We start from the raw sequence: 22,670 nt of genomic DNA, 5'->3' as shown, positions 1-22,670 counted from the left end.
GGTTTAAGCCAGGTATAAAAGCCCCAACCCTTTTATGGAAAAGGTTGGTTGGTCATTTTTACACATACGCGAAACACCTACTAACAAAACCATCGGAGGACTAATAAAGTCCCTCGAGTCCATCCTCTGCTCGTCTTACAAGTACAGAGGGCGGGCCCGCACAACTACCCAGGCCGCGAAACACGTCGTCAACATTATTATTATTGTTTTTATTTTTGTGCTTTGGAAGATTTTATTTACCATGGACTACTCCAGAGCTGTGTCAAAATGTTTCATGCAAATTTGAGTGAGATTTTTTTTTTTTTTTTGTCTTTTCCAAACTAGTTTCTTCATTCAAGCCATAACCAAGTTTGGAGTCCAAATTCATCTCAACTCATCTAATCTAATTATTATAATTTTTTCAAATTTCAACACAAAATATAATAAACAATTTAATTTTTTCAAATGCTAAAATAATAATAATATTGAAAGTAATATTTTAATAATATTTTATTTAATTTTCAACTTTTATCTCAATTCAACTCAGCTCAATATCCAAATATAACCTTAGACTCATGGAGAAAGACAGAGACATACAAAAACTTGGAACTTGTTTGTGAAGCAATTGGGCAACTGGCATGAAACACATGCCAAGTTGTTTTCCAAGTAGGTACACGTTGATGCTGATTTCCAATGTTTCCACCAGATGGCAAGTATTTAAAAGTAGTTTTCACGTTTTAATTTTGGTCGGATAAAGAAAGATTTCAAGTTTTAGATGATAATTCGAGGGCTGGTAAGTTGTGAATTGAGTTGGTTTACTTGTTACTGATAATTATCAACACTATGTTTCGACTCGAGAAAGACATCTTTTTTCTTTTCTTTTCTTTTTTTAGTTTTTTGGACAGAGGTGTCTATTTCATTTGAAATGAAATAGAACAAAAGCTCTGATCTTAATATAGGACATTTGTTTGAGTTGTGAATCCAAGGTCGCATGTGGGGACACCAATGGTTTTTAAGGTCAATTTCATGCTAGGTGGGGTGTGTTTGATCCTGACTTAGGGCACGTGAACTCTCTGCACACTGATTTTGTTTTTGTGCAGAGAGCAAAGAAAACAGCCTCAGGAAGGTGTTGATGATGATTATTGAAATTTAAGAAATTTATGGAGAGATGATTGTGAACAATCCATAATCCCCATGAGTTCATGACTCTGAAAGATAGGTAAAAAGTGAACAGGTCATGCCAAATACTCTGTCCCATCGAGTTTGATGGATACAGGCTGAGCAAGGTTGGGTAAAGAAAATACAGCTGAATGGTGAAAAACCAGAAGCAGACCAGCCATTGTGGGTTAGTCTAGAAAGGCTATGATACCATTTTAAAGTTTTGGAAAGTCTATTTTTTGGTTTCATAGCCAAAACAGTTGTTTCCATTGATGTATATATGTATACTGTACAAGTAAATTAAAGAATATATACAAGAGTTATCAACACAGATTACATATGATAAAAGATTACAAAAGTTTGAGAGCAACTATCGGGAGTTTATACGAAGATCTTCATCTGGGGATCGAGTGCCATCATATGACTCTTTGTCTGAAGAACTGAAGATTCCTTATCTGACAGCTTATAGGTGGAAGGACCAATTCTCTGTCAGTCCATATAGCGAGTTACCTAGGTAGGTAGAACTGTGTAGAAAGTGAAGGTTAGAAGGTATAATGAAACAGAAGTGTTTCGTCTTAAAAAAGAGAGAGATTCAATAAATATAAATTTATATATTGATTTGATTTTATATAATATGTTACATTTATTTTATAATAAAAATAATTTTATAATTTAATATATAATAATAATTTACCTTAATTTATAAATATATAAAAATAATTTTATAATCTAATATATAATAACAATTTACATCAATTTATAAATGTATTTGTATAATTTTTTTATTTTTTATTTTTTTATAAAGCATTTCTCATAATGAAAAGATAAGTACCTTACGTCGTTTTGACCCAGTGGCCTTTACTAATTAGGGAGCTATCATATTCATTAAGTACCCTGCAAACTATTCTAAATTATTTTGTTTGCTTTCATAAAATTTTTTTTCTCATTTCATATCATCATTATAAATCTTTTAAATTTATATATAAATAATTTAATTTTTTCAAATTTTAAAATAAAAAATAATATTAAATAAATATATTCTAATAATATTTTATTTAATTTTTAACTTTTATCTCAACTAATCTCATCTTATTTATGAAAACAAATGAGGTTGATCTAAAGATCACTACATTTTTGAGCATGAAAAACATGGAGGCACCGGTTATAGTATGCTATCCGATCCTCTTCCTGACGATTTGCATGAAAACTGACCTCCTTAATTATCGTGCAAATGAAGAGATCGTTTCAATCAATTTTATTTTATCATTATAATTTTATTAAATTCTCATACAAAATATAATAAATAATTCAATTTTTTTAAATCTTAAAATAATAATAATATTAAAAAATAATATTCTAACAATATGTTATTCAACTTTTAACTTTCATTCAAAACCATCTTATCTTATTTCATTATCCAAACAATTCCTTAAATTATTAAAAACAAAGAACTTGAAAATTTTTTAATTTATTTTGTCGATTATTTTTTTAATAATATCTCAAAATCAAATATCACAAATGAAAAAATTTAAATTAAAAATAAATTTCGGTTCTATTATTAAGGTTTTTTTTTTTCCTTTTAAATTCTATTATTTATTTATTTTTCATTTTTCTGTTTTATTTATTTATTTATTGTTAATTTTTTAATAAAATCCTCGCGAGAAAAAGGAAGACGTTGAAAGCCGCACCGATAAAAAAAGAAATCTCTTCCTTCCGACGTTCCGTCGCTTGCTCGTTAGTTCTAATCTCTCTGTAAGTTCTTCTATGGTGGGAAGTAACTTTAATTCGATTCTCACCCTCAAGTGGTGGGACAAAACCCTAGCCCTTAATTACCGTCCTGTTATTCTCTGATGGCATCCACGGGCTCAGAGAACCGAGAAAACCCAAGAAACCTAGCCACGGTGACGAAGGTGGTGGCCACTGAGCTCCCGCCTCAGAAACCAACGCAGACTATTCTTGACCGGTTCAAGGCTCTGCTGAGGCAGCGCGACGACGAGCTTAGGGGTTCGGCCGAAGACGACACTGTCACGCCGCCGAGCGCAGAGGAAATCGTGCATTTTTACGATCTATTGTTGTCGGAGTTAACATTCAACTCGAAGCCCATTATCACGGATCTCACCATAATCGCTGGCGACCAGAAGGAGCACGGAAAGGGCATTGCCGAAGGCATTTGCGCTCGGATTCTCGAGGTTCGTTTGAGTGCTTGTGGAATCCTGGGGAGTGGGAGAAGGTTTTCGCTGAATTTGTATAGTCATGGGATTTTAGGGTTTTCGTATATCTCGTGTACGCAACTTAGTTTGATGTAATTCTTGGCGTTTGAGAAGTGTGATTGTTGAAATTTGGTATTTATTTGGTTTCCAAGAGCAAGAGGGTTTGGGGAGAACATGGAGAAATTTTGAGTTTCGATACTTGGTTATATGTTGGTTCTTATAGAGTATAGCCTCGATTACATTGAATTTAAAAGCTCTTGGACTTTAAATTTTCCCGTCTCCTTTCGTTTATCCTCTGGTTGGTTGCTGGAGTAGATTTTGTTTCCAGAAAATCTTATTCGTAAATGGTTTGTAGTGCACGGGCAGCGCAATGCCTCTAATGTTGTGATAGATTTTTAAGAAGCGACACGGGCTTGTACGAGCACTCTGAAAATTGAAAGAAGTGATTTCCGTATCTAATGAAATTTGAAAGATTTGACTGTAGTCGAACACGAACAAATCCGTGATTTCTGCCTCAAAAGTAGTCTAAATCTAAATGCTGCTTATAGTATTTCCATATAAACAGGATTTAAAGTCCGTATCCTATTAGGACGCGGCTTAGAAGTAGATATCGATATGATTATGAATACTATTTGATCTGTATATGATTGCTTCTGAGTTTAACCAAATTTGATTTTGGCCGGAGTTAGAAAGGTAAAGTGGTTACTGTTTCTAACATCTCTGATTCTTGACTTTCTTCTGAAAACTTGTTGAAAGGAGAATTTCTATGTAAACGTACATATTATGCTATTAATCGAAGTTCTCCCAAGAGCTTTGATGGATCTGTAAAACTTTAGCGTATGGGGTGGGGGTATGAACCCTACAGTTTTTGCGGGGCATTTGCAAACAAAATTTGCAGCATTCCAAGTCATCTCTCTAATGAAAATTTAAATGTTCAGTTTTTTCCTTCTTTTTTAATACTGTTAGGATTCATCACAAATTAACTATTGTTTGCGTTTGGGATGCCCCCTTTGTCTAACCCTCAAGTGCATTCGCCAAAATTTTAACTTTATTGGTAGGGTTTGGATGAACCTATTTTTTGGAAAGTAAGGGGAATTTTTTTGTCATGTGATGTCCTTACCTCCTTCATAAATTTGTAATTGATTCTGCAGGCCCCAGTTGAACAAAAATTGCCTTCATTATATCTTTTAGATAGTATTGTCAAGAATATTGGCAGAGAATATGTTACATACTTCTCTTCTTGTCTGCCAGAGGTGAGTTTTGCATTATCTGCATATGCTTTTACAACTCATTAGTTTGCAAATCAAGATTCTGATAGTTTTTCTTTTTTGAACTTTTAAAAGGTTTTTTGTGAGGCATACAGGCAAGTACACCCTAATCAGCATAATGCCATGCAGCATCTCTTTGGCACCTGGTCAGCTGTATTTCCACCTTCTGTCGTTCGAATGATTGAGGCACAAATCCAATTCTCTCCTTCAGCGAACGATCAATCATCTGGTTTAACTCCCTCAAGAGCTTCTGAATCTCCTCGACCCACCCATGGCATACACGTCAATCCAAAGTATCTGCGTCAGTTGGAACATTCAGCTGTGGATGGTGTATGTTATCTGTTGAATTCTCTCTTCCTCTTTTTTTTAATCTGAAGACAAGGATTAGACTTCTTTTATTAGTTTAGTACAGAAATTCTGCTTACTCGTCAAGATGTTATACTTAATTAAGGCTTGCATTGAGATATCTGTTCTAAAATGCTGTGCTGCATATTCTAGTGACCCTTTTTCTGGACTAGTAAAAGCCTGTATATGTTACCAGAGTTTATCTTATAGGAATATACTAATATCTGTATCTTTGATTTTTATAAAGTTATGCAAGTCAGATATCCCAATTTTTTGCGGGACTTGTGGCTAGAAATTGCTGTTTTATATGGAAATATTTCTTTTGGTATCATAGTTTGGTATAGTTAATTTCATATCTGGAGGTTGACAATGGCAAAAAAAGAGGTCAATTGTCAATTGATCTTAAACGGAGTTGGACATCCCCCTCTTCCTACCTTCCACAACAAAAGAAATCTTGACAACTTGTGTACATCCAACCATTTGAGTGAGGAACATGGCCTTATAATATATATAATGCCTCAGATTGAGTAGAAGGAAGGTGGCGAATGAGATTCGACATTGCTTGGGAAGGAGAAGTTCATGCTTTGGCTTTTTAGAGTATGGGCCAAGATATGACTTGGCCTTCCTTAGGTTGTCACAATGATAATAGAGTCAATTCCAACCAGAAGTGTGGAGTTTCAGCCTTGTCACATATGATTTAATGGCTTGATGAAGACATCGGGAATTTAAGAGGAGAGAATGTAATGTCCTGGATTGAGTAAAAGGTGGTGAATGGGATTCCACATTGCTTGTGAATATGAAGTTCATGCTTTTTATAATGATTCCAAGGGACTCCAATTGTATCATTAGCTAGTCCTGTTGGAGTATGAGCCCAAATGTGGCTTGGGTCTTCCTTGGGTGGTTATGATATATTGCATTTTGAGTTGGTGATAATTCTTTTAGTATTTCCGTGGAATGGTTAGCAAGGTTCTTGCCTTTTGAACATAGAGCCCTTGTGTCTTATGTGGCGTCGTTGGTGGGAACACAATGCTTGAACTTTTGGAGATTGTGAGAGGAAAGCGCTAACAATTCCCTTTGTGTATGGATGGCTGTGCAAAATAGTTTCAGTTGATTTTATGCAGTGTTGTTTTTTTTTCTTCATCCCTATAGATGGGTGTTTGATATTGTGTACTTCCAGTGCACTTGGATTGCGCCCTTTTGCACTTCAAATAAAATATGCCTAGTTGATAGGAAAACGAAAAGAACATAGATATCATGCACACTAGGTGGCAGGTTCACTTCATTCCTCTTTGAATTATTTTGTTTTGATAAGTAATTCCTGTTTGAATTATAATTCTTGGTTAAAATAAAATACTTATAAAAAAAAAAATCTTGGTTAAAACAAACTTTTGCAAGTAGTTAATTTGAATATTTAGGAATTTTCTTCATTATGGTGGAGAGAAATAAAGATTACTTTAGGAGATGGTTAAAGAAGAGATGCCTAAACACTTAAGGAGTGAATGTGATTTAATGATTGGGCCTACTGATTCTTTTCCTCCACAAATTGCTTATGGGAGTTTTGCTGAGCTCACAACTGGTCATGCCTATATCCCTTGAGGACTATTACTCTAGCTGGAACAGTGCCAAACGATTGTTGTTAGTATGCCGTCATGTAGTACTCAGAACTGAGATATTTGCAGGATCTGGTGCAGTTTAGCAATCTTGCATTTTCTTGGAGCATAATTCGTTGTCCTTGAAATTTGAAAGGCCTCATCCGTCACCATTTCTTTTGTGATCTTCATAATAATAAGCTTGAAATAGTAGCATTTTATGAAAGTTCAAGAATGATTCCGTCTTCTGCTAGAGAGAGATATGTTTCCATTTTATAATTGTCCCATTCATGATGATAGACTTTTGAATTATACTTGAAAAAAAATGTCAATGAGCTTTAGCTCAGCAGTTACCTCCACCCTCCTTGAGAATGGGGTTGAGGTTGAAGTGGTAAGGTGAAAAAGTGCTTCAGTGTGCCGAAAAACAATAGTCCAATTAAGGGCCCTTTTTTGGGTGCGGGAGGGGGAGGGGGAGGGGGAGGTGGAGGGCATGCACCTGGTTGCCCATCAATATACTCAAATATTTTGATTCTAGATGTTAATCAAATCTGAATATTTCCTTCTGTCTACACTTCTTCTACCTGTGTAGTTGCGTGCATTCTTTTGGTCTGCATCGATTATTCCCCTTGTTTTTTTTTTTTTTTCAATTCTTTTAGTGAACGTAGGAAGACTAATGTGCTGTTTTACATGTTTTTCATGTCTATATAATTATTTTATATTATCTTATAGTACCTTAAGCTAAAGAACCTGCCAAGACGAAAAATGCTTAATTTTGTTATCAATTGTTGTTAAGGTGGATTCCTTTGCTCAAATTTGTAATTTGTAACCTTGCAGAATATTCAGCAAGCTAGGGAAACCTCAGCTTTAAAATTGTACGGTCAAAAACCTTCCATTGGGTATGATGAATTTGATTTGGGTCAGGCAGAGCTTTTATCCTCACAGGCTGGAGACCCAAGATTGAGCTCAACAGGAAATGCAGGTAATGCACCTTTTGCTTTTGGGGTTAATAAGGTGTATCCACCTTCAATTGTCAGACTTGGGAGACCCTGTTCACCATCAAGAACTGGTCCTGATAGGAATTTATCATTGGCAGTTGAAGAATTTGCAGCAGATCATTCTTCTAGAAGGCTTGCTGATAGGAGCTCCACAGCTCATCTTAAATTCAAGTATGGACTAGGTAGAGCAACTGGTGGCGATGAGGAAATGAGTAGCCTGCATGGAAAACACTATGCCGGTAGTAATCATACCCTACAAACTAGAACCATGTACAACGTCAGTAATGGAAATGAGCACCAACAACCAAGAGCTTTGATTGATGCTTATGGAAATGACACTGGGAAGAGATCTTTTAACGATAAGCCTCTGCTTGGTCAGCGCCATGACATAAATGGTATAGACAATAAGGTTTTTACACCATCATGGCAGAATACTGAAGAGGAAGAGTTTGATTGGGAAGATCTGAGCCGCCCTTTAGTAGACCGTAGCAGGAGCAATGATTTCTTGTCAACATCTGTTCCACCTTTTGGAAGAGTCAGTGTTAGGCCTGCCTTTGGAGTACAAAGAGCTTCCCCTCTAATGGCTAATCAGGCTCAGCTTCCTGCACTGGACAACTCTTCTATGATTACTGAAGATGCAGTCCCCTTACTAAGTGTAGGATTCTCAACTTGTTTGCTGGGCCGTACTTTGTTTTTTTGGGCAGCTTTGTTAGATAAAATGGAATTCAAATGGTATTCTTGCTTGCAGCGAATTCCTTAGTTATACTGGTCTAATCTTTGCCCTACTTATGGTTTGACTAGTACTTTCCTTTAGGTATGGTTTGGTAATAAAAAATTTTCATCTCAAACTTAAAATTCTCATCTCATCATTACAACTTTTCCAAATCCCCATACAAAATATAATAAATAATTCAACTTTTTCTGAACGTTTTCAAATCTCAAAACAATAATAATATTAAAATATAATATTTTAATATTTCATTTTAAACTCAAAATTTTCATCTCACTTACCAAGCAGAACCCTAGGTTCTGCTATCTGTTCCTGGTTATTTTCAGCCATTTGCAATGTATATCTACATATTTCAGGGTCACCGATCCAAAAGGGAAAAAAAATCTACAATTTCAGAGTCTCAAGTTGAGTAGTTTTTTATGTTTTCCTTTCAGTTCTTATAACCTGATCAAGCATCTGAGAAACATTATTTTCTTTTAGTGATTGGTGGCAGTGCTCCTTGAAGTTGTGATCTCAGTCAAATTAGTTTCTTCTTTCTTTCTTTCCTTCCACGCTTTCCATTTCTTCTGGCATGGCCTTTAAACTATAATTAGAAATTGTTGATCATTCTTCCCTCAAACATCAATACCCCAAAATGTCAAAAGAGGGAAGAGCGTCTGTTTTCTGAAGTAAGAAGAAAATATTTGTATATCAATCTCATTGATCTCATAAGCAGCATGCCTGTTTATGCACCCTTATCTTCGGAGGTTCAGTTGGAGACTAATTTACTTAATAATCTCTCGTATGTCTCCTGCTATTATGGATTACATTTCCCCATCATCCAAGCATATGTTTATTGGCTATAATTAGTGCTGTTTAGGAATACCAGGAGTTTTTTCCCCTAATTAAACCAACTTTAAAACTCAAAACTGTACAACTCTACTCTCTCTTTCACTAACCCGAAACCATTGATTTTCCTAATCTTTACCCATTAATTTAGTCATGGTAGACATCCTCTATAGTGCTGTCCAACCTCATTTCACATTTTTGAGGTCACGTTTTATTTTATTTTATAGTGGAAACCGTTAATATGTTCTGGGAATTGTAATTATAAGAGAGAAATGAACCTAACCTAAATGTTTGAAGTTCTGATATTTTTACTGCAGTTTGGTCGTGGATCAATGGGGAAGATACCAGGGTTCCGAGCTGAGAGAAGTCACATTCTGGATTCTCGCTATCCACAGGAGGCCTGGAATATGCCTCCCCATCTTGCCAAAGGAAGAGGAAGGAATTTCCATTTGCCCTTACGGGCAAGTGGTATGTCTTCATCAGATGGTGAAAAATCTCCTGTTGACAAGCTTCCTGATAATGATTCAAAAATTCGCGGACCTCAATCTATTATATCAAGATTTGGTTCTTCCAATCTTGACTCTATTAGTGTTGAGGTGCAACCGGCAGTTGTACCAGCATCTATGGGTGCAAGGCCTCTGCTAAATGTGCATAATTCTCGCCCACCATCCCTGCAGCCTATTTTTTCACAGAAGAGGAGCCAATTTGACTTGATAAATGCTAGCAATAATGTCAATAATTGTAGTCCAAATGGGTATTTATATATGCCTGATCAGCAGTTGGATGGTTTTGGAAACAAGGAGCTGGGTGCTATGAAACTGTCACAATTACCTAATCAGCGTGCAGGACTAATTTCTCTGAATCAGCGAAATCAGGTTCAAGTCACTCCTTTACAGCTACAATTTCTTCCATCCCAGGGGGCACATCCATCTTCAGCAGCTGTAGTGCCACCTCATTTAGTGGCACCACGTTTGAATCATGGATACAAACCACAAATGCATGGTGCTGCTGTTAGCACAGTTCTGTCAAAACCCGTAACTGGTGCTCAGTTGGTGTTTCCTGTTCAAAATATCCCAAATAGCTCACTACATTTACAGGGGGGAACCTTGCCACTACCTCCAGGTGTCCCTCCCACTTCATCGCAAATGATACCTCTCACACAAAATGCAGTTCCAGTTGTCTCTAATCAGCAGACAAGCATTTCTGGATTGATCGGTTCTCTCATGGCTCAGGGTTTGGTCTCATTGACCAGACCCACGCCTTTACAGGTATCTACTGCATTGATGTTTCTCTGTATGATGTAGATGTTGAAAGACTGGTTTCTTCCCCCTTTAAATGCAACTGTTAGATTGTTTCTAAGCCAAGTCATTCAATATATAGGATTCCGTGGGAGTTGAGTTTAATGCTGACCTTCTTAAGGTGCGCCATGAGTCTGCAATAAGTGCCCTATATACTGATCTCCCAAGACAGTGCACAACCTGTGGCCTCCGGTTCAAATGTCAAGAAGAGCACAGTAGTCATATGGATTGGCATGTAACCAAGAATCGAATGTCTAAGAACCGGAAGCAGAAACCTTCTCGTAAGTGGTTTGTAAGTGTGAGCATGTGGCTCAGTGGTGCAGAGGCATTGGGAAGTGAAGCAGTTCCTGGGTTTTTGCCTACTGAGGTCATTCTAGAAAAGAAGGATGATGAAGAAATGGCTGTGCCTGCTGATGATGACCAGAATGCATGTGCATTATGTGGGGAGCCTTTTGATGATTTTTACAGTGATGAGACAGAAGAGTGGATGTATAAGGGGGCTGTCTACTTAAATATGCCTGGCGGCTTGACAGCAGGCATGGATAGATCTCAGTTGGGTCCTATAGTGCATGCTAAGTGCCGGTCTGAATCTAGTGTGGTTTCCCCAGAAGATTTTAGACAAGATGAAAGGGTATGTTTTTCTCCATCAAAACTTTCATAGTTTTTATTTATTTACATGCTGCAGAAAGTCTGACTTTGTTAAGACTCTCACTTTCATTAGTATTTTGTTTGAGGTCTTTGCCATTCATTCATGCATGGGAACAATGAGCAATATATGTGTATGTATATGTGTATATCGATATATTCGTATTCTTATGCCTAAAGCTCTACTTTATTTTCTATAGTCATTGTTTACAATTTTCATACGCAGGGAATTACTGCAGAGGGTAGTCAAAGCAAACGAATGCGGCTTATTAGTTAGACCCTCTTCATTGTTGTCTGTAACTTAATGTGATTTTGTTTATTTTCTGGGCATGCTCTTAACTTACTTTTACAGTAGCATCAGAGCTTCCGGTACCTTGGCTTCATGCCAGAACGTTGTACATGTATAGTTGGTTTTGTATCATGCTACATTATCTTGCAGCAGAGGTCACAAATTCCTGGGTTACCTTTCTGGCGTGACTTTCCTCTCTCGCACAAAAGAAGGAATGGACATTCGAAACATTTTTCATGTTCATCAAACAGGTATTCTTAAGGATACTTTAGTCATCTTGAAAGGGAATGGGCGTCATTCACCATGGAACAATATAAAAAAACGACGCCACCATAAAAAAAGGCAATAGAAAAAAGGAAAATAGAGGGTGGGGCATGCCAGCGTATTAGATCCACCTTTTTTCCGCACCTCTTTTCTCTAAACATTATGCAGGGTGAAGGATGAGCAGTTGTACCTTTAAGCAAAGGCCTCCCGTGCTTATTTCTCATCAAAGTCAAGGTTCGATGGGAGCAAAACCAATTGCAGTTGAATTTACAAATAGGCTTGGAGCCTCTTTCCTTTTTCTCTTTTCGGCTTTTACCCAGAGATTGTTTTGGGTTCATTTATATTGTAATTAAGAATTATTCTCAAGGGTGGTGGGTTTGGCTTTAAGACTCTTGTTTTCTGATGGTACTGTTCTATTTTTCATTTTTTGTAATAGCGGTACTGTTTACTTTCCTATTTGAAGTGCTTGTTCTCTTCCGATTTAAACTGGTGTACTTGCTCTTTGATTAAGCACAAGAAGATTTAAACTGGTGTACTTGCTCTTTGATTAAGTTGAATGCATTTGTCCCCTTGAACCGATGGCCTTTCTTGCCTGCCTTTCATGGTTGCAATGTGTATACCTTGACGACAAAAGATCATGCCTCTCTCTCTCTCTCTCTCAAAATATTTGTGTTCTGCGGAATTTTCTCTGCAAGTTTGGAAACGATGCTTCACTCACTCTATACGACTCTGCTTATGAATTCATCATATGCATTCTGCTTCTCTTCCGAATCAAGAGAATGACGGAATCTTTTTCAGTAGATCGAGAAACTTAGCAACAGTTCAATATTTCAGCCTCATCAATGTTTAGCCGTTTCTTCCCAGTAATTTTGCGACATAGACGTTTGTCAAAAGTATTTTCATTTTTTTTAATGTTTTGTTTTCTGGTGCAGTTGTTATCTAAAGCTTGATAGAAAACACTCAATACATTTATTCTAAGTCAATGAGAGGCAAACCTCTTAGCTCTCTGGAGCACTGGAGTAGTTGCACATGACTCATTGCTTCCTTAATTTTAGGTAGATTAATGCATATACCTCATCGATTAAAGATTTCCTCAGTAAAACCATCTGTATCATCCAATAGCAATGGATTTCCTCTTAATCGTGTACAACCCCGTTTATTGTAGGCACTGCCAGCACTAAACGTACAGATTCTTAAATATTTCTGATTTTCTAAATTAGGCCTTGCCAGCACTAAGAAAAGGGTATTGCATCTTTGCTTATGTGCGTTAAATCATTTGTTTACAAGCAGAAAGAAACGCAACCGTTGCTACATTGAGTGATGTTTGTGGTTGAAAAGTGTGGCGACATCCTTATCTCCACACCCACTACAATTTACTACAACCTTCGTGGCAGCAGGTAAAGTAGGGCAAAGTTTGTCTAGAAATGCCAACGCATGAGAGGCCTCCAATGAAGGAATTATCCCTTCCAACCTGCATAACAGTTGACATGCTGCAATGCCAACAATAGAGAACCAAATTAATGGTTTCAATTTAGGAAAATAAATAAAAAGTATACTTTTTTTTTTTGAAAGTACATCATGAGTTGATAGCTCGTTGTATATACCATCAATGGCTTCCCGGTCCGTGGCAGTGTGGAACTCAGCAAGCCCTGTGTCTTTGAGAAAGCTCAGCTCCGGGCCAACCCCAGGGTACTGTAACCTGCATTTAATTAGTGGATAAGGCTCACATGTATCACAGCTTGCAATTAGTGGGAGGCCGGATTTTCATCTTTGATGTATTAAAAACCTGATGCATTTTTTTTTACTTACCCCACAGCAATAGAGTATGGCTCTAAAATCTGGCCTTCCTCATCTTGCAACAAATAGCTCATGGTTCCATGAAAAACACCCACATCGCCTCTAGCCAGAGTTGCAGAGTGCCTACCACTTTCTAAGCCAAGCCCAGCACCCTCAACTCCAATCAACCTCACATCTTTATCTTCAATAAATTCATGGAATAACCCCAATGCATTAGAACCAGTCCCTACACTGGCAAGCAATACATCTGGTTTGCCACCCCATTTCTCCATTGCTTGCCTTCTTGTTTCCTTTCCGATCACTGATTGAAATTCTCGGACCATGCTTGGACATGGATGAGGCCCCACGACTGTGCCAGGCAAGTAATAACTGGTTTCCATGTCTCCCGCCCATGCCCTTATTGCATCCGAGGTTGCATCCTTAAAATTCCCCTCCACGGATTTAACCTACGAGAGTATGGCCATATAGAGAAATAATGAAGTTTACTTTGTAGTTGGAGACACATATTATACTCTTCGTTAATGGAAAGATTAACTGAATTGCATAAATTTAGAAGAGTTTGGAGCCAAAAGAAGAAGTACTGTAATTACAATACCTGGGCACCCAGCAGTTTCATTAAGAGCAAATTAGAAGGCTGTTTCTCCATGTCTTTGGTGCCCACAAAGATGGTGCACTCCAAAGAAAGTTTGGCACAAGCAGCAGCTGTTGCCACACCATGCTGTCCGGCACCAGTGGCTGCCACCACGCGTTTCCTGCCCATGCGTTTGGCAATCATCGCCTGTGCGATAGCGTTGTTGATCTTGTGTGTTCCACCATGGCTGAGATCTTCTCGTTTCAGATATATATCTGGCCCTTCTCCTTTATTGTTCTTATAGTGATTTGAGAGCCGCTCAGCGAAGTAGAGAGGTGTCTCCCTCCCAACATAGTCTCTCAGTGCTGTTGCCAGCTCTGCCTTCAATTAATACATTCATGATATATAAGAATGAAACTTTCCATTATTTTTCTGAGCTCCCGTGGTGATGGGCGCTGAGGCCGATGGAGGAGCCATGGCCAGGATTGAGCTTCCCAAGTCAGGACTTGGTCGCTTTTTTAAAAATTGATATGTAGTCATTTTTGTATATTTTTTTTATACAATTTATGGATATGATTAGTTTTGTATTAAAAAAAATTAATATAACCAATTATATCAGTCGAGTGCATAGAAAGTACGTAAAAGTGACTCTATGTAATATTACTCTTTTCTAAAATCTTCTTATCTTTATTTATTTTTTTACAATTTTATTCATCATTCCTACGTACCTGTTAAAATGTATATCTATTCTATTATAATAAGTGACTATCTCACTTTAATGATAATTTTTCTTGTTTTTCCGTTAAGTCTGTTATTTTCTTGTTTTAAGGATACAATTATCTTTTTCTACCCATCTTTCTCATTCTTAATTCTCTCTCTCCTCGCATCTCGAACCTCTCTCACTCTCCGTTGTCACCTCTCTACCTACTCCCTTCAAACCTACCATATCATATGTTTTCTTAAAACACTCAAATCTTAGTCTGAATATAAATATTCAAATTTATAGAAACAAAAAGGGCAATAAAGAACAATAAGTACAAAACGAAAAAAAAAAAACCTCATAAAGAAAAACACTTGGATCTAAACAAGATCTGTTCAGATATGTTGAGATTAAAAAAAAAATTATATCAAAACACATGATTTGGATTTATCATCTAACATCTCAAAAAAATTTCAAATTTTATGCGTTCTTTGAGTGTGGTGGTAGTATTTATTGTGGTGGCAATGACGTTATTTTTATTTTTCTATATTATTCTAATGTATCTTAACTTTAATTTTAAATTAATCTTTTTGTTTTATAATATATCTAAATATGTAATTATTATACTTATTAACTTATCATTATTTAAAGATATTTGCCAAAGTTTACTTTTTTGTCTCTATATATTAAATTACTCATTAATCAAGTTTTTTAAAAAAATCATATTAATTTTGTAAAAAACCTATTTAACCCAACTAGGCGCTCTTGACCTAGTGTGTGTGTGTATATATATAATGTAATATGAACGAATATCCATTCTCGTACCTCAAAAATGATGGGACCCAAATAATTTAATGAGAAATGATATTTGCAGTCGTGGTTGTACAAGCGGCGTGCAGTCGCTTTGAAAAAATGAATTAATATGGGACTCACATGTAAAAAAAATTAACTTTTTAATCGTTGGTCCCACTCTTTTTCAAAACGATTGTACGGCGTTTGTAATTCTACGACTGTATATAACATTACTATAATTTAATATCAGGACGATTCAATAGACAACACAAGGAAAACACAACAAAAGAAAATTGGCTTTGTCCTCATGGACCATGGTGCCCCCAGGTGATGTTTTGAGTCTTTGAAAAGTTAACGGAAGGCGACATGCTAGTTTTTAATTGACTAACAGACGACATCAAAATACCATGTCAGCCAATCAAAAGTTGAAAGCGCGGCATACTAATGTCACGTGGCAATCTTCTTATTAATTTCTTAACGAAAGATTGACGTAAATATCCGACTGAGACCTCGAGTTATAAAATCGTGAAAACCAATAAACCCTAAACTTTGATGTATCATCATGATTTTAAAAACTAAAATTAAAAGATAAATGAAACAAATATTTATTATATTGAAGATGCATGCATTTATGATTTAAATTTGTACAATATAATTCATAAATATAACGTTTTACGAAAAATATTATTCACCATCCTTTTAATGATCAATTAATAAATGATCATATAAACAAGTAAAATATAAAAAATATTTTTCACTTATATATCATACAAGAAATTTGATTCAGGAAGAATGAGAGAATTTGAAAAATCAGTGATAAATAGCATTACTCTTTTGATCAATGAACTACGTACGTACGTACTTAATTATTACCTGAAACTCGAGGTCACGTAAGATGGAGTTGAATTGGGATTGAAGCTCATTCAAAGAAGCCATCAATATCTCAGGCACGTACTTGCCTCCAAACCTCCCAAACCTTCCTTCATTATTGCTCCCGATCGCTTTTCTAATTTCATCATCTTCATTGCCTGTTTCGACAACTTGTGGCATTGTCAATGTCCTCCTCCTCATGATCAAATCACTCAACACCGGAACCTCCTTAACCAAAGTAGTCTTGTACTCAAAGTCGGTACTAACTGCTGCACGAACCAGCAGCAGCTTTGAGGAAAGATTGCTATTTCTTCTCCAAACTGTGCTGGATGTAGGACAGATTTTGGCAGTAAGAACTAGAGGATGGGTGGTACTGCTTCTCATGTTACAAGTCATAATGTTATTAATAAAAACTTGGGGTGCCGAAAGGCCTTCGATGTTCAGCTTCTTATAATAGAGTGGTACGTACGTACGTCTAGATCAGCGAACGAGGAACACATGCATGCATGCGGTCAATGTCATGAAACGATAGAAAGCCACATGCTGCACACGAAACCTAGTGATCAAAGGACATCACATGGTACATATGTGAGTGGTCCTGCTTGTAAAGAAGTAATGTATGTTGAGTTAAAAAATATTATAAGTCTTATGTGTAAAGATGTTTTAAATTAATATAAGTTTAATGATTTAAGAGTTAGATATTTTTATGTTAAAATCATCTTAAAATTAGACTAAATTAAATTAATCTCAGTTCATTCCAAATTCTAAACGGCCTGAATGTTATAAAGCCTTTATATATAATATTATAGATTAGGAATATATAACCATATATATTAATCGCTAATTAAAGATTTGTTGCCTTTCACTCTAATTGTTAACTTAATAGTGACCTAGATGTAACTGAACCCCACAATCCACATGCCGACTGTTTATTAACGGGAGAGAAACGTTACATTCAATTATTTTTATTTATATTTTTTTGTGTATTTTATTGATGTAATTAATTAAATCAATTTTTTTAATACACTACAAAGAAAATTGGTTGCTAATAGTCTTTTCGTTACTATAAATTAATCGCAAAAGTCCGTTTTTCTTGTAGTGATATATACAAACTTTTAAGCTAATAATGATGATGATTTATTATGATTTAAAACAGAAGAATCCCGGTCCGAAAACCTGACTAAAATGTGTGGGAAAATGCATAAGCTTCTAGAAATCTGAATACAATTCCCACGTTTTATGTTGCAAAGATCGTGTTCTCATGTTGAAAATGTGTTTGATAATGGAACAAGTAACTGGTGATTGGGATATACAATGCATGTGCTAAAGTGGACGTGAATTAATATTATTGGAGCAATGGTCTCAAAAGAACTTTAATGATTGGCCTTCAAGAGTCGGGCTAATGTGCCGTCCAACTCATACGTTGCCTAATTCTTTTTATTTTTTTACAATTTCTTTTAAAAAATAAAAAAAAAAACGCATCACTATATTTAAAATTATTTTCTTAATTATTAAATAAGAAAACTATTTTATCGAGCAGTACAGGCTGCACAAACTTTATACAATTAGACCAATCTTTTGGAGAGAATTTGTCTTTGAATTCTAAACTTTCTTATCTCGATCTCTTGAATGTCCAATTAGACCAATATTTCTTCCCTCTTGTTGTATTATCCCGATGATCATGAAAAAACTACAATTGATTTTATCAGCTTAAAATAAAATAATATTGAACATTTTATACTCTAAAATTAGGTTTTTTCCTCAATTTAAAAAAAAAAAAATTGCATAGGCGAATTTACAAAAATAATCATAAACTCCAAAAAAACCAATATATTTAATTGTCTCAAAAGTTGTTTCATCATCTTCAAACTTCAAAACTTCACCACCGTTTTCTTTTTTCAAAATTTCTAGGTTTTCAACAAAAATAATTACCTCATCCACTTAATTTTTTTCAATCAAGATAGATATCGTAGATTGGTATGGTGTTCCACATTATGGAAGAATGTCTATCCTCAAACTCTTCTTCTTTAGAGTAGTATATCCACTCAACCTCGTGCAATAAATCAACTCTAAAACTGAAATCCCCATGACGCTCCTTCCAACCACGGTGTTTCCAGAATAGAGCACGATTATGATACGGGTTCTCTAAATTGGAATTGGAATTGGAATCGTAATATTTCATCTCACAATCACCAATATCCTGCATTATTAAACGTCGGGTTAACTCTACAACTTTCATCTGTAAATTCTCAATCATCACATCCTGAATGTTACAATCACGATGTGCGCGGGACTTCCTCATTTGGAACCTGCTCACGACGGCCATGACCTCAACCACTAGCCATAAAAACTGATGAGAAATTATCACAGGAAAGATGCTGAAACTCTAATACCAACTAATGTAGGACAGAATAGCGATTATTCTACAGGCTACTTTCAATAGATAATTCACAGAGAGAAGACAAGCGATTTTTCAAAAATACATAGAAAACTCTAAATAATATTGATTAATAATAAAATTCAAAATTATTTTATGAAACCCAAAAGTCTAACTTAAATAGCTGCAAATTCAAATTATGAAGATTTTTGAAAAATAGAAAAATCTAAATTATTATATCAGAAATAAATACATAAATAAATAAAAATCCTACCAAAAATTTGGTTAAAATCAAAATCAGAATCACTTCCAAACTTAAAATCAAATATTTACTAACAAGATAATAATGAGCATAAATATATGATTTGAAAAAAAATTACTGATATTATTCTAAATGATTTTGGAGAAAATAACTGATATCCCATATGAATTTGGATCTACACCAGTGACAAATAATACTATGGGTAATGCTACATACAGTTGTGAAATGTGCAAGTACCGTGCAATCGCTTTGAAAAAAAATGAGATCCACTATTAAAAAATTAATTTTCTTTTCATGTAGATCATATATTTATTCACTTTTTTTTAAAGTGATTGCGTGATACTTGCACACTCACGACTGTAAGAATTAATGACCACAAGTATCATTTCTCTAATACTATTCTATCATTTACACCAACTTCATATCTTACCTTTTTCTTTTATCAACACGCATGGAATGCCATTGCTATAATTATTTTCTTTGAAAAAAGTAGTCTATGACAAATAATTTTTCAGTGAAATAGATAATATCTATTTAATTTAATTATTTCATGTTATACTGATAATTAAGTGAAATGATCAAAATATTTCTTCTTTTAAAACTCAATCACTTGAAATAATCAGTATTGATTGTTTTATAGATAAGAGTTCCCGAGCTCCCAAGAAATACATGATCTATCTGTACAGTCAACTAACTGGGTCTGGATACGTACGTCTATACTGTTATTTTCATTGGGCCTAATCAGAGATTCAAATGGAGTAGGCCCAATTCTACCCAACTCAAGTTCAGTGCAGATTGTGAGCAATTTATCTCTTGTCATTGTTTATTTTAAATGGATTTGGGGATAGCAAACCCAACCTGCCCATGATATCTGGGACTGGGCCTGATCTGTTGAGGCATCATAAAATGCAACCGAACCCAAGCTCCAATTAATGTATGCTTCCATGGGTTTTTTTCCCCTCTCTTTGAATAATGCCCTCTTTTTTGGCTCGAAAATGTGATGATATATTTATACAAATGACTGGACAAGATTTTGTTGTTGAATTCTCTTCAAATTTTCCATCAATTTTATTGAAACATAGGTTTTGGAGAATATTTTCTTGATCAATATTGTATGAATCACTTTATATGTCTATCTTTTTTTCATTGATCTGTATTCTAGAGTTGAGACAGATATTATATTAAATGCACTAATTAATTTATTTTATCTTTCATTGTTTCCATGATGTGTCATTAAATGATTGGAGATTATTTATTATATTTTACTTGTGAACTTATGATCTAATGACATATCATAGAATGATGAGAGGATGATGAAAAAAAGGAGATGAAGAATAGATTTTTCTTGTTCCCCCAGCATGGTTGAAAACCTCAAACTAGATCTTCTTCTTGCTACTTTATTAAGTCCATGCATTCATTGAAATTGCATTATTATCTAATCACAATTATCACTCTATTAAGTCGATGATGGTGTTTTATTATTTTAAATTAATTATTTTTAAAACATAATTTTCCATCAAAGTAAGATAAAGGTCAGATATATGGTAGAATAGTTTCTTGCATTATTTTGAGTTTTGACAAATTAAATAGCTTATAACCACATAGCTAGCCTCCCCTTCAACATGAGCATGCATGATCATGTACGCACGCAATAACTTAAAGAGTTTAGATATAATTAGAATATTAGAGCTTAATTTCGTCTTTTTAAGAAATTTCAAGTGATCGATTTTTAAAAATATTTCATGGTTTAGAGATGAATTTTCTAATTTTTAGTTGAAGTTACATAAATGAAAAATGATTTGTGCAAGTCTACAGTACTCGTGTAAGTGTATTTAAAAAAAAAATAAAAATAAAAATTCAAATGGCTAGCTTGTATATCCTGAACTTAGCATCAATCCCTCATGTCGTTGATAAAAAGTTAAGCAAAACTGACCAAGCCTTCATTTCTCTGAAGAAGTCAATAAAAGCGCAGCGGTATATTCAACCACCAATATCTATTATCTCTGCCTTTCGTGTAAGAGACACATTACCAGAGATCGATAATGAAGATGAGAAAGTAAGAAATGAAGATGATCATGACGAACAAGAAACAAATGATGCAGCGCTCAGCTAGCCAGCTGAGAAATTAGTAGAAATGCCTGCGAAACTACATATTAATGCATATGGTCGAGTAGTGAATTCTCTGGCAAAAGCCATAAATGCATATATATTTGCTAGCTCTGATCTCGTACGTTCTGTCTTCGGATCCATGGTTAAAAACGCTGCATGCATGCTATCAAAATACATATCTAGATAGCTAACTAGCCAGTACTGCGCGCGCCCTGGCCGCCTGCCTTTTCTTCTAAAGTAACGTTAGTTTCGCTGACAGGTTATGACCTCTTTTGCTTTTTGGGGGAGGGGAGGCCGGGGGCAAGTTAATTTTCTTCTACAAAATTAATGGCTTTCTGCAATTCAGAACGACGTTCCATATTAAAAAAAGCTAGCTAGCTGCATGCACAAGTGTTTGCTGCATTAATATTTAGTATTTACAATGACAACTACTTATACCTATCGTAGGGTGTGGTCACAGAATCAATGAACATTTCTTCGTAAACCGTGCGGGATGGCATGCACGGCATCATGAGCAACATCCAGCTTTATCATCTAAAATTCAGGGTACGTGACCTGGGAAGAGAAATTATTTCTACAGTACCTTGTAATTTCTTTGTAAAAGAGTATAAGATCTACATGCCATCCCGCATGTAGATCTTGTTATTTCTACAGTATCATCTAAAAGAGTATAAGATCTACATTTTTATAAAAAGTTGTAAAAAAGTTGATTCAAATCTACAATTTTATAAAAAGTTGTAAAAAAGTTGATTCAAATCTTCTCTGACTATATTAGAGAAATTAAAGATTGTTGCAATGAATGCGTGCATAACATCCAATAAGAGTCTTTGTACTAATATTCCTATAAGATAAAACTCAATCTTCTTGATGTTGAAAACAGTCCAAAAATACAAGGCAATCTTTAAATTATTAGGTGATGAAAACGTTCAATGTACAAAATATTTTGATAAGCACGGAGGGATTAGAAAAGCCTATTGATGATAATTGGGAGGTTGTTGCTACTTTTGTAGATTTTTTAGACTTTTCTAAGATGTCACATTGAGATTATCTGGTTCTTTGTACCCTATATTCAATGAGTTCTGTATATAAATATGTAAGGTGAAAGACGAATTTGATGAACTATATAGGGGTGACCATATTAGGATGTGAGAGATGATATTGATAATGAGGGTCAAATATAACAAGTATTTGAGAGATTTGAGTATGCTAAATATTTTGTTGTACGTGATTGTTGCACTTGACCACTAGATCAATATTGATGGCATGATATATGGTTTGAGACTTACGCACGGGAAGGAATAGATTGGGCTTATTGGTGAAATGGTTAGAGAAATTATTGTTAAATTAGTTGATGAGTTTACTGTGATCAAGGGTCGTAATGCACCTAGACCTACTCCTACCCCACCACTTAGGTTAGCGTGGATTGAGAACCTCTCACAGAACCCTTTACTAGTCCATCAATCTACAGAGGTAAAGTCGGAGGTAGGCAATATTTGACTAGGTATCTTCTCACATATATATCGGAATTTGATATATTAGTATGGTAAAAGACCAATGCCGTGAAATATCACATACTTGGAGGGATAGCCCACGT

At 35.3% G+C, this 22,670-nt stretch overlaps 2 protein-coding genes across 2 annotated transcripts; one reads left to right on the top strand and one right to left on the bottom strand.

Moving 5' to 3' along the window:
- Positions 1-2,801: 2,801 nt before the first annotated feature.
- Positions 2,802-12,133, top strand: LOC122279136 (polyadenylation and cleavage factor homolog 4). Its single transcript, XM_043089509.1, has 8 exons — positions 2,802-3,326; positions 4,499-4,600; positions 4,691-4,945; positions 7,384-7,528; positions 7,643-8,199; positions 9,420-10,370; positions 10,483-11,031; positions 11,272-12,133. Exons 1-8 carry the CDS (start codon positions 2,988-2,990, stop codon positions 11,320-11,322), a joined length of 2,949 nt encoding a protein of 982 aa, XP_042945443.1. The 5' UTR covers positions 2,802-2,987; the 3' UTR covers positions 11,323-12,133.
- A 572-nt stretch (positions 12,134-12,705) lies between these two features.
- Positions 12,706-16,732, bottom strand: LOC122279778 (tryptophan synthase beta chain 1-like). The gene is made up of 5 exons (XM_043090607.1): positions 16,332-16,732; positions 13,991-14,347; positions 13,408-13,841; positions 13,203-13,297; positions 12,706-13,088 (listed from the first exon to the last, which is right to left on the bottom strand). The coding sequence occupies exons 1-5, from the start codon at positions 16,722-16,724 to the stop codon at positions 12,907-12,909; spliced, it is 1,461 nt and encodes a 486-aa protein (XP_042946541.1). The 5' UTR covers positions 16,725-16,732; the 3' UTR covers positions 12,706-12,906.
- Between the last annotated feature and the right edge of the window lie 5,938 nt (positions 16,733-22,670).

The sequence above is a fragment of the Carya illinoinensis genome, chromosome 10 (genome assembly GCF_018687715.1).
Source record: "Carya illinoinensis cultivar Pawnee chromosome 10, C.illinoinensisPawnee_v1, whole genome shotgun sequence".
NCBI classification, from domain to species: domain Eukaryota; kingdom Viridiplantae; phylum Streptophyta; class Magnoliopsida; order Fagales; family Juglandaceae; genus Carya; species Carya illinoinensis.
Note: the sequence above shows the minus strand (reverse complement) of the source record. Positions and strands in the feature narration are given on the sequence as shown.

Bases quoted from the DNA above. Each gene is read 5' to 3' on its own strand.
- LOC122279136 (XM_043089509.1), top strand. From the start codon at position 2,988: ATGGCATCCACGGGCTCAGAGAACCGAGAAAACCCAAGAAACCTAGCC. The intron at 3,327-4,498 runs GTTCGTTTGAGT...TTGATTCTGCAG, and splicing joins TTTGCGCTCGGATTCTCGAG to GCCCCAGTTGAACAAAAATT. The intron at 4,601-4,690 runs GTGAGTTTTGCA...AACTTTTAAAAG, and splicing joins TCTCTTCTTGTCTGCCAGAG to GTTTTTTGTGAGGCATACAG.
- LOC122279778 (XM_043090607.1), bottom strand. From the start codon at position 16,724: ATGACTTGTAACATGAGAAGCAGTACCACCCATCCTCTAGTTCTTACT. The intron at 14,348-16,331 runs GTAATAATTAAG...TATTAATTGAAG, and splicing joins TACGTGACCTCGAGTTTCAG to GCAGAGCTGGCAACAGCACT. The intron at 13,842-13,990 runs GTATTGTAATTA...ATACTCTCGTAG, and splicing joins TGAAACTGCTGGGTGCCCAG to GTTAAATCCGTGGAGGGGAA.